At 32.5% G+C, this 13,059-nt stretch overlaps 1 protein-coding gene across 1 annotated transcript in view; it reads left to right on the top strand.

The window, feature by feature from the left end:
- LOC129957261 (uncharacterized) overlaps positions 1 to 11,716 on the top strand; it is a 58,184-nt gene extending 46,468 nt beyond the window's left edge. Inside the window, exons 4-8 of the mRNA XM_056069515.1 lie at positions 4,904 to 5,028; positions 6,551 to 6,647; positions 7,375 to 7,709; positions 10,298 to 10,412; positions 11,400 to 11,716. Coding sequence (XP_055925490.1) covers positions 4,904 to 5,028; positions 6,551 to 6,647; positions 7,375 to 7,709; positions 10,298 to 10,412; positions 11,400 to 11,643 — 916 coding nt within the window. The 3' untranslated portion in view covers positions 11,644 to 11,716. The remainder of the gene's footprint in view (positions 1 to 4,903; positions 5,029 to 6,550; positions 6,648 to 7,374; positions 7,710 to 10,297; positions 10,413 to 11,399) is intronic.
- Positions 11,717 to 13,059: the final 1,343 nt, after the last annotated feature.

Below are 13,059 nucleotides of genomic sequence, written 5' to 3'. Positions count from 1 at the left end.
CTAGACGAGCAGTGTCATGTTTGAAATTAGCCATGTCACATTTTTCGACACATTCTGGACATTTCAGTGCATCTTCATTCAATTAGATGGTTTGATCTTATCATATCGGTTCATAATAAATCATGTATCTTTGTTTTGTGTATTAAAAGCATCATTTTTAAACAGCTGAGACCTCTTTTTACAAGTCGATTCGAAAGAGCATACTGTCCATAAATGTTCAACAGCTACCGATTTCTTTGCAATGAAATAAATTATCATATGTGACTGCTGTTCACCAAGTTACCGTTCACCAAATTTAAAATAAATATCTTTTTTTAAATATTAATCAACGATCTCGTACTAAATTTTATAGGTTGTTGTCAAACCTTTCAAATACATTTATTTGCAATTAACGAATAATAGTAGCGCCACCTATTAGAAATATTTGTAGTCATATTGTCACGTAGTCACTTTAGTATGGAACTCAAAGAGATACACAAGAAGTAAACTCAGAACCCTACAAATGTTCTGCTTTTATACTAGCAGAGAAAGTTCCAGAATACTTTTCTGGAGACAGTAAGAAAAGTCCAGAACACTTGTCTGGTAAACTAAAAAAATGTCCAGAATCTTCTGGAACTTGAAATAAAGGGAAACATAAAACCAAGGAATTAAATATTTACACAAACTGTGAATCGCATTGTCTCAAGCGGGATTCGAACTTACGATTGATTATGAGATCAGTGCTATGACCATTCGGCCATGGAGAGCCGACTGCCTCTTTTCAATGCGGCAATATTTATTCTCAATAAAAATAGTATATCATCTTATATGCGTTACCGGCAAAGCATGAAATGCCGGCATTCTATGTAATGCCGGAGGTTTTCCGGCAAAGCATGAAATGCCGGCATTCTATGTAATGCCGGAGGTTTTCCGGCAAAGTATGAAATATGGGAATTATTGCATGTTTTCCCTAGATATTCTACAGAATGACAAATGCATTTAGGAAAGGTGTGGTTAAGACTATTATATAAATGACGTGCATTCCTCAAAATTACAAATGTTATTCTGAAAAAATAATGAGAGTGCCATTAAAAAACTTATTCAAAATGCATAAAGAAAAATAAAAGTTGTACAAAACAAAATTTATACATTTCTAATCCAGGGAAACAAAATTTTCATATCAAATATAAGAAAATAAAATTAATCTGCTTGTTGCAACATGGTAAGCTTGAATGACATTTTGAATTATGGGCTGCTTCCACTGGATTGAGCAATTCACCAGAGATTAATTTTTTGGTCAGGAATATCTTCAATTCTAAGCAAGTTCTTGGGGAATAAAGTAAATTGTGATCTCGCATATACTTGTTTAAAAATTCCTGCAGAAGTTTCAAGTCGGTAAAAACCATCCTCTGTCACACTCCTTGCAATATTTGTGATATTGGAAACGAATCGGAATGCATTTCGTACTTTGCCGGTTTCTTATTTGGCATTCTACAGAATGCATAGGAAATATGTAAAACATTAAATGTTTCATACATTGCCAGCTATTTTTAGGCATTATATACAATGTCTGTGCATTCTATAGAATGCCAGATTTCAAACTTTATCAATAACATGTGCATTATGAAATTAAAAATAAAATTGCTAAATTCATTCCACAGAACATGCTATTTTTAGGCATTACATACAATGCCTATGCATTCTATAGAATGCCAGATTTCATACTTTACCGATAACATGTGCATTGTGAAGTTAAAAATAAAATTGCTAAATTCATTCCACGGAACTTGCTATTTTTAGGCATTACATACAATGCCTATGCATTCTATAGAATGCCAAATTTCATACTTTACCGATAACATGTGCATTGTGAAGTTAAAAATAAAATTGCTAAATTCATTCCACGGAACTTGCTATTTTTAGGCATTACATACAATGCCTATGCATTCTATAGAATGCCAGATTTCATACTTTACCGATAACATGTGCATTGTGAAGTTAAAAATAAAATTGCTAAATTCATTCCACGGAACTTGCTATTTTTAGGCATTACATACAATGCCTATGCATTCTATAGAATGCCAGATTTCATACTTTACCGATAACATGTGCATTGTGAAGTTAAAAATAAAATTGCTAAATTCATTCCACGGAACTTGCTATTTTTAGGCATTACATACAATGCCTATGCATTCTATAGAATGCCAGATTTCATACTTTACCGATAACATGTGCATTGTGAAGTTAAAAATAAAATTGCTAAATTCATTCCACGGAACTTGCTATTTTTAGGCATTACATAGAATGCCTATGCATTCTATAGAATGCCAGATTTCATACTTTACCGATAACATGTGCATTGTGAAGTTAAAAATAAAATTGCTAAATTCATTCCACGGAACTTGCTATTTTTAGGCATTACATACAATGCCTATGCATTCTATAGAATGCCAGATTTCATACTTTACCGATAACATGTGCATTGTGAAGTTAAAAATAAAATTGCTAAATTCATTCCACGGAACTTGCTATTTTTAGGCATTACATACAATGCCTATGCATTCTATAGAATGCCAGATTTCATACTTTACCGATAACATGTGCATTGTGAAGTTAAAAATAAAATTGCTAAATTCATTCCACGGAACTTGCTATTTTTAGGCATTACATACAATGCCTATGCATTCTATAGAATGCCATATTTCATACTTTACCGATAACATGTGCATTGTGAAGTTAAAAATAAAATTGCTAAATTCATTCCACGGAACTTGCTATTTTTAGGCATTACATACAATGCCTATGCATTCTATAGAATGCCAGATTTCATACTTTACCGATAACATGTGCATTGTGAAGTTAAAAATAAAATTGCTAAATTCATTCCACGGAATTTGCTATTTTTAGGCATTACATACAATGCCTATGCATTCTATAGAATGCCAGATTTCATACTTTACCGATAACATGTGCATTGTGAAGTTAAAAATAAAATTGCTAAATTCATTCCACGGAACTTGCTATTTTTAGGCATTACATACAATGCCTATGCATTCTATAGAATGCCAGATTTCATACTTTACCGATAACATGTGCATTGTGAAGTTAAAAATAAAATTGCTAAATTCATTCCACGGAACTTGGTATTTTTAGGCATTACATACAATGCCTATGCATTCTATAGAATGCCAGATTTCATACTTTACCGATAACATGTGCATTGTGAAGTTAAAAATAAAATTGCTAAATTCATTCCACGGAACTTGCTATTTTTAGGCATTACATACAATGCCTATGCATTCTATAGAATGCCAAATTTCATACTTTACCGATAACATGTGCATTGTGAAGTTAAAAATAAAATTGCTAAATTCATTCCACGGAACTTGCTATTTTTAGGCATTACATACCATATCTATGCATTCTATAGAATGCCAGATTTCATACTTTATCGATAACATGTGCATTATGAAGTTAAAAATAAAATTGCTAAATTTATTCCACGGAATTTTCAAACAGGAATGATTTTGCTAAATTTTATTTTAAGAAAATATTAAAAGAATTATTTTGAAATATCATTAAATAGTATGTATACCTAAGTCAAATTTCCAGATTTCATACATATATATTCACAAAATTTTAATTTAAATGAAAGCCGGTTCGTTTGTTAACAAGTGTTATAGTAAAAAGATAATTATTTCCATCAAGATTTTACGCACTTGTAGTTTCTATAGCAATTTTGATAAATAAAAATCCTAGTTTCGACACATAATAAATTGTCTAATATTTAAAATGTTTATAATTCATCGTTAATTGTAATCTTTCGTTTAATTTCAAAATGTTGATATTGTCTCGTTAACAAATATGTGAAATGTTCACCAACTATTAAAATTCTCGCCAAAAGTCCGCTTTCTTCGAGAGCAGTGAAAATTAGCGCTTTACTTGAGAAATGTTCATCTTGTAATCTTGAACTGAAATTTTCGGGACTGCTATAATTGGCAAACAATCGCTTGAAAAAAAAGTTATTCTGTTTTATGATACGTGTTTTATTGTTGATTGTCGTTTTCATTTTTAAGAGTAATTCGTTCATTAGTGTTTTAAGTTCTCGTAACGATTCGAGAGTCTCTTGGAAAGAATAAGTTTTCGGGGATAGTTTTCCAACAGGTGTTTCATTTAAGGTTGAGATAAGCTGGTGATCACTGAATATATTTCTGGCAGTATCAGCATAAGATTTTCTTAAAGCAGCTCTTGGCAGCATCGGCATATGTGTTTGACTCAAACTTGGGGAAAACTTTCCAATGCTGGATACCTTGCCAGTTGTGGCAATTAATGCAGACAGATTCTTCGATTTTCTTCTTGCAGTGGGTTGTTGGGTGATTACCTTTATATTTAATGCAATGGAAATACATTAAATATACAGTTTCTATCCCTGAAAAGAAGCCTGTGTTGTTAAAACGCGTAGTTTGCGTCTGTGATAAGTTTCCGAATCGGAGTTTTAAAAATCAAAAGGGCTTACTTATAAATGCTTTGATACCAGCTTTTTCCATTTCTAGTAAGAAAATTCAAGTAATTTTTTAAGCAAAAATTCTAATTTCAGTGACATTGAACAAGCTGATATATTAAGAAGAACTAGAATATTTATTTAAAAAAATCTATTACGTTTCAATACGTAGGGAGCAAACTGGAGTTTTAAAATATTTTAATACATTTCATTCATTTCTTAACCGAAAAGATAAAAAATTACCGAATAATTCTTCTGAAAATGTTATACAGCATAAGAATTATAAAACTTCGATTAGAAATTTCACAGCAATAGATAAAATAGAAAGAGAAAAAATTCCTTTTGAATGTCCATTGCATCCTTATCTGATTTTTAAGTGATTATTCTTCCAGAATTAAATTCTAAGTTTAAATTCTTTCGCAGACGGTTGGAGGGCAACCTGAACTACTTGGTGTTGCAAGTGACCCGCTGTCCGACTCCTAACCGAAGTGGAGACCTTATCAACAGAGTATGGAAGTACATGCAAGATAACTGCGATGCATTCGGAGGTGAGTACAGCCGCAAATGCATATAATCATGATAATAAAAGAATACTGAATTCTGTAAAAAATCGTTAAGAAGTAAAGATTTCATTCACGTGTTCTAAATGAAAAATTGCACTGAAAACAGAGACCGCAAATTGGATCCTTAGTTTAGTTTAGTTATATTAACATCCCGTTTGAAAGCAACATTAGGGCTATTTTTGGACGGACTTCGTGTCATTTTGAACCGCAGTCAGATGATACGGAAGACATCTGAGCTGACATCCCCCTCTCCAAACTTCCACACCACATCGGCGGGAGGACGTTTGGCTCCGACGCATTTAACGTGCACCAGATTCGCTTACACAACAGTTCTTTTGTGGAATCGGGTCGCGAACCTGAAATCCTCCGGTTCCGAAGCCGAGACCTCAACACTAGTCCACCGCAGCCCTAAATTGGGTCCTTTATTTCCTGTCTGGATATCTCTTTTTGAATCTGAATCTTTTCTGCCATGTATTTCACACAGTACAGCCAAACATGGTTCTTACATCATAAAATCACTTAGTTCTGAATCCATTATATGAGTGAATTGAAAATGAATGAATTGTCACATTTAAAAATTATAAATCAATTATAATATTGTCAGCCTAGCTTTAAAATCATTTAAATTAGAATTACCACTCAAACTAAATATTAACACATATTGAATACACGTTTACGTTAATCCTAATCTTTAACAAAGTTTGTTTTTGTTCGGTGTCAAGACGCCCATCTCTTACTAATAAACAATACTCATTAGCTAATACAGAATTGTCGCGATTCATGCCACAAGGTGGCGCTGTTTATAAAACGATGGTGCATTTGTAAGAAAATAATTAATAGATATTAAAATTCAAATTTAAAAAATGCGGAGGTACCATGCAGGACTCAGTTACTCTCCGTGACTTTTAGTTTTGAATCAGCACAAAATTAAAGTTCCAAAACAGAAAATTCCAGTCATTCAATTGCACAGAAAACTAAGCAGTTTATACTTTAAACATTTGTTTACAAAAATAATTGAAAAAAATCATTTTTGTCTCAAAAGATTTAATTTGAAATTGGTGAATGAATAGTAATTATTTTAAATTGAATTGCTTTGAAATTATCATTAATTGGTGCTTTATTTTTTATTTATTATCAAACTTTGATGTCACTGCAAGTTTTTTTGCCAAAAATATTTTAATTTCTATAAGTAATCGCATAAGAAATTCTAATTTTTTTTCCTGAGAAGAGAATGTAATCCTTAAAATTATGGAGTTAGTTTTTTAAAAATTAGAATTTGATGCATTGTTTACATTATCTGGTGTATCCTTTTCTTTTACTTAATTGATTGGCAAAATGAGCATGCTAATGGTTGTTCTCTGTCTTCCCATATTCTGTTGTAAAATTAGCTTGCTTTTGTATAGCCTACCTTTTGTCTAAGGAATTTTAAATCGTCGTATATATTTTTAAATATGTTACGACTTTTTATAGAAGTTTTCTTATATTTCTATATTTTTTTCTTGCTCAGGATGGTGGAGTTACGATTGCTTTCATCTGGAAGACATGAAGAAATGTGAAAAAATATTCGCTCTCAGAGATTCAAAGGCATCTCAAACTTCTTGCAGGTAGGAAAGAAAGTTTTTTGGAGACAAATTTTATTATTATATTTGTGCAACGTTTAAAACTGATTTAGTATCATTTGATAACTGTGCTCGTGCTGTAATGTATTAAATATGTGCCATTAAATGTACTAAGCAGTTTTGTAAATGTTAAATACTATATGGGAGAAAGTGAAGTACTATACCTGGAGAGATAACCATGCATTGACAACTTCAAAACGAATATTCGGGTAATTAAATAAAAAGTACTCTGCTTACATTTTCTTATTTTCATATGACACTTAGTGCTTCGTTATGATTCATGGGTTTGCTGTTTATCCCTAAATGTTTTTGCACAATCCTTCTTATTCTTCACATTTTTGTTGAGCTTGATTTGTTTTATATTTGCAAAAATAGAATTTTATAATCTATTATTTTTGGTCATTTCTTGATTTACAAGAATTATAAAATCTTGTGAATTCTCAAAGGTTATGAATTCTATTTTATTATTTTCAGAATTTGTTATCAATTGATCGATTTATTTAATTAAATTTTGATTCTACCTTATAGGCGCCACCTGGAGAAAATTCAAGAAAAACTCAATTACAAGATTGCATAATATTTATGATATTGCACTAAAAATGGAAAAATAAATTTAATAAAATGTCTTCTCATCAATTCTTAAATAAAAATGTTTCTTTTGTAAATTTATTTCACTGATAATCGTTGTTTACTTGATGTATTTTTTTCTCAGAGAATATGACCGTTTCCGGCATTGCATTGGAGATGTGGTACAAAAGCAATGTGACCGAGAAGACGTTCTTTCCATGGGCAATTATTTGCTGGATAGTGCTGGTGAAATGATCTGGACTTGCCCTCACCAATCGGAGCCTCAGAAATCGCCAATCGTCGATGAAGGGTTCGTAGGAGTGGATCGTAAAGACACCGTTGGTCACGACCAGAGCATCCAATCCCACTCTGTTCTTCCACCGCCGCTAGGTAGTGCTTCAGGCAAGATTGCGGTAGAGGAATCGCATTTGAGATCTGTCTACAGCTCCGCTCTTACTGGAGAATCGCCCTTCATCACTGGTAACAGTTATTAGTTTTCTAAAATTTTCAATCAGAGTTTTGAAATTTGCAAAAAAGTGTCTTTATATTTCGATTGTAAATGAGAAGTTTTGTTAGCAAAAGCACTTCCTGTGTTCAGAATTTCAGAAAGATTAATTGTAAATATAACAAACAACTAAACATTACATTTGGATTCATTTAGAGCAAATTTCTCTTAGGATTCTTCGTTATTGAAGTCAATTCATGTTCACGCGATACATGATAAGTTCGCAGAAAACTGAATTTTAAAATCCACTCACTTTTAACAAATTTGAGAACGAAAATGTTAAAGAATTGTACAACTACAGTACACTCCAGAGTATCCGGCCTAATGTGGCGGAAGGACTGGCCGGATAACAAAAAAGCCGGATAGGCCGGAGTTCTATGAACTATTTCTTTGCCCACCACTACCAGAAGACAAAGTTTTTATATCAAAACTCACTGTTATAATATGTATTTTCTCACTTCTTATTGAATGCTAAACTCTTCATTTATCTTAAGCCAAGTAGAATGTGAACACGGCCTGTTGAATCATAGAAGCAGTTGAAGGTTTTTGCTGTTACACCAGAATCTAGTCGCTGTATTGCGTATAATTTCTTCTCCATATTCTCTGCAACTTTTTTTTTCGTTTATCATCCATTTTGAAATCTTAGCTGTGGTACACTTTAAAAAAAAACACATTAAGCATACTGTAATGTCCCGATCTAGACTGATCAAATAACGAAGCAGAATTTGCAGACAATTCTTTATTTTACAGCCCTATGTATACAAAGAACAACTTGTTCTAATCTTCGTTAAATAAATAGTTATTTACACGTGTAGTAGGATATACAACAGTCAAAGTCGAAGGGTTCTTAAAACTCAGTTGGTTCACGGACTCCGAACTCGTGGGCGTAGTCCAACAGTCTCCTGCAATTCGTTTCTTCTCTCTTCCTCAAAAAAAAAGAAAAATCTCCGCACTTTATTTCGGCGACAATCTCCGCCTCTTAATTTACATTGGTCATTTGAGCTCTCTTTCGGCCAATCAGGGTTCAGCAATATGATCTCTCAGCGACGCCAGTGGATCGTGGGAAGGTCCTTCCACAAAGAGAAACATCTAGCATCCAGATGTTTGGACACCCCTTTCTCTTTGAAGGTACTATCAATACCTCTTGGACGATGAATTCCACATGTGGTCTTTCATTGTAGTCGCTAATGAGTCCATTGCACACTGGCGGAACAATGAACAACGAGCAGAACGCTGCTCTTTTCCTGTCACAACTTGTATTTTATACACGACACATAGGCGGGTCATAACAGGCGACCGCTTCCTGTGTCTTAACAATGTTGCCAATGCAAGCTTTGCATTTCTCATTTAATTATGATAAAAAGAAAACTAGAGCAGATAGTACAGAAGCAGAATAATCGCGCATCGGATTCTCGGGAGTGTACTGTGTATCAAACAACTAAACATTAAATATGGATTCAATGCCTGCGAATTTCTCTTACGATTCTTCGTTATTCATGTCAATTCATGTTCATTGTGTTATGATGAGTTAGCCAAAAAATTTTAGGAACCACTGCAATTTTAATAAATTTGAGAACACAAATAGCTAATGAAATTTATAACTATTTGTTTGAAGGTATGTCAATGATATTATGTTGTGGCGGATTGATACGAGCGAGGATAGAACCTGGGACCTTGTGGTTCGCAGTCCAGTAACATGACCACGACACAAAAACAATTGCTCGTGCAGCGTAGCTTTTAACTGGTTTATAAGCTTTCACCACAATGTAAATTCATTAAATTGATTTCATATTATTCTGAGTTAAGCAATAGGGGATATGAATGCTTCAAATATATATACTGAAATATATACATATATCAACAAAGATAGAAACTTACCTTTCGAATTCCCTTTTTTAGATTCTTAAAAAAGAGTTGAAATTATTTTTTGCTATGTCCCAATAATATTTATTGAATACAGGAATTCGGAACTCATACCTCTGACTCTAACTTGTTTTAAATTTTCAAACTGTAACTGTAATAAATTTCAAACAAAATAATTGATTTACACCAAATTAATGAGAGCATGAAAAATTAATTTTATCATATGCCTGCAAAGTAATTCATGGTTGACATTTAAAATAATTTTGGTCATTGCATCTTCCATCCATTTTTTCTTTAAGCTGCAATACAAATTTTCATTCAAATTCGATAAATAATATAAAAGAAAAGAAAAATGTTTATTTACCTGGCTAAATTTTTGCTCTTGTAATATACTGGGCCAATTTCCATTTGAAGATTTTGCTCATTTTACTGTCATTATTCACATTTTCTGCTGTTTAAAGTAATAATTGCTTTTTTTTTTTTTAAATTTTTTTTGGTAATATACTTTTACTGATATTCTGCCAGAAGAGCAACTATTCCACCCGTAAACAAGGAAAATTTAGTACAGCATTTATAATACTCACAATGGAAACGTTGAAAAACAATGATCCTCTTGCATGTTTCGTCTCCATTTTAAACTTCTTGAAACTTTTATACTGCAACTTTTGGCAACAGTCAGATTTCTCTTTTTCACCCGCAGGATGCAATGCTAGGGCGACAGAAGAGATGCGTGGCTGCTTGGATCGCCATCAGTACGAAAGGGATCAGGCACTTGGAGCTCGTGACGATGAAGACCGTCTGAGGAAAGAATGTTGGTTAGTATATTCTTTATACCATTCTTTGCATATGTCACTAGATGGTGGCGGATTGGAATTGGAAGCGAGGATAGAACCAGGGACCTTGTGGTTCGTAGTCCAGTAACATGACCACGATACAAAAGCAATTGCTCGGGTAGCGTAGCTGTTAACTGGCTTATAAGCTTTCACTACAAGACAAGGCACGATAAAGTATCATTAGTAGCATAGTCATTCAAAACATGATTTCATATTTAAGCTGAGCGCGTTTTCAGATGTGGTGATGGGGTTCACTTTTCAAAAGTTACTTGCTATAAGATGATATTTCCGGCAAAATGTGAGAAACGCATGTTTTTTGAGGGTGGGAGGGGTTGGGGTCGGACCCAAGATACATAAAATTTGCTACTAATATATCTTCCAGGAGTTTAAAAAAATAACACTTTAAATAAATCATTGCCATACTAAATAACAAAGAAGTAATGGGCTCCTTCTTGTAAATAAGGGACTATAGGACCTTTAAACCTTTAATTTTTCGAATTATTTTAGGTTTTTCATTTGATAGCTGGAACCCATCTGAACTTTTTTGGCATTGTACATGTGTGTACATTAATTAGTTTAAAAGATATAGTCAAAAACGTGAAGGTCACTGTTGACTTTTCACTCAGAAACGTTCACTTTAAAAAAATGTATTAATTGATGTAATAATTTTGTAAAAAATGTAATATTTTTTTCAATACTACATTTTCAGAACGTGCGCGCACGATTAAACAAAAATGGTTCATGGTACCAATATGAAATTTATACGCACATAACATGCTGATACACACTTAATAAAGAAAATCATGCAAAATCAAAGCATTATTATGCATAGTTTTTTTTCGATGCTTGCTAATATGCTAAAAAGGTTTTTTTTTAAGTATTTAAGATTAAATAATTAATTTCATCGCTTTTCATTTGATTTTAAATCAATCGGAAGATTTTCAACTGAATATTTTGTACTGCTTTCAGCGCCACCTGGAACTATCGCCGCTGTCTTCAAAACGCCGTTCGAATCCACTGTTATGACACTCGAGAAGTCGACATTCAATCAGCAGTTGACGTCATTCCTCATGACCGAGGTTTTCTATGTAGAAACCACTGGATTTACACCTGCAACGGTGCACCCCGCCTCTTGAATGAAGTCTCCGCTATTCTTATGACATCCCTACTGTCATTTCTAGTGTATTCTACTTTCATTCCTAGACGTCTGTGACAATAAGAAAATTTTGTAAATAGTTTTTACCGTGCTGTATTTAAGTTATTTCATTAAATAATTTGTTGATTTTTGTTTTTTAAAATTCTCTGTTTTTTTACAATTGAAAAGATACTTCACTTTAAAAAATTTATACTTCGTAAACAGATATTTTTGTACAAGTGTAAAATAAGTTTACTAGCGATTCAACACATGAAAAGTACTTTCTTGTGTACATGAAACACTCCGACTGAGACCAGCCCATGACATCGAGCACTATTAAGGATATAAGTGTATGTTTCATCTTTCTTGTAAATTTCGCGCTACTGTAACTTTATTTTTTTATATATCTTGTAAATTACATAGATATTAAAGCGAGTTCGCAAATTGTACAGACTAAGTCTATGGCAAAGGATGCCGACGTGCTTTGATTGGTTTAAGCCTTGGTATCTTTTTGGCAATGTTTTGCCAAAAAGATGCCCTATCGAAATATATTTTTATAAAAATAAATAAAATTTGTGAATCCCCCCCCCCCCCTCTTTTTTACGGTTTACATGTAATATTAATCTGGAACATATATACAGAAGAAAAAATCAAATCCTGAAACCTAAATTTAGAAAATATAATAATTACAATTTATTAACAATATTTTTTGTGTGTGTTTCTTCTTAATATTATTTTGATATAACTAAAAAAATGAGCTACGAAATCACATATTCTGTTAAAGCTTACATATTTATACGTTTTGGGCATTCAGTAATCATCTCCCCATATGCAGTTGATGGGAAAGTAACAAACGTTCAGCAACAAGTTTCAATGACTGCATAAATTATCTAATAAAGGAACGAAAATCATAGAAAAATAAGAATTATTTCATTGCTGCATCATATGTTGAGTAATTACTTTCATTTAGTTTTTATACTTCTGTGCATAAACAACATTAGTTACTTGTATTACTAGTATTATTAGTAATATTTATTATTATTATTAATTAGTATTAGTAGTATTACTAGTAATATTTAGAGAAAACAATTATATTAATGAAAATTAGATCGTGTTGATATTCACTCGTATCTTCATAAAACTAATGAAAGGTACAAGGTGTGAGCCAAATAAGCGATAACTACACTATTATGAGTGCAAAACATTGCCAAAAAGATGCCAAGACTTAAACCAATCAGAGCACGTCGGCATCCTTTGCCATAGACTTAGTCTGTACAATTTGCGAACTCGTGATATTAAACATAACCTTTCATCTTTAATTTTCAACAATGGAAAAAAAAATCACGCAATCAGATACTTGATGAAACAATGAAAACATTCAGAACTTCAGGTTAACAATGTAATCTATCGTAGGAAATTAGTTAAAAAAAATTAAAAAATTGCCAAAATTTTTTAAGCAAAATTGCTAAAGCAAAAGTCCCCACTATTATTAAT

This window comes from Argiope bruennichi, chromosome 11 (genome assembly GCF_947563725.1).
Source record: "Argiope bruennichi chromosome 11, qqArgBrue1.1, whole genome shotgun sequence".
Classification (NCBI taxonomy): Eukaryota; Metazoa; Arthropoda; class Arachnida; order Araneae; family Araneidae; genus Argiope; species Argiope bruennichi.
This window is presented reverse-complemented; position numbering and strand designations above follow the sequence as displayed.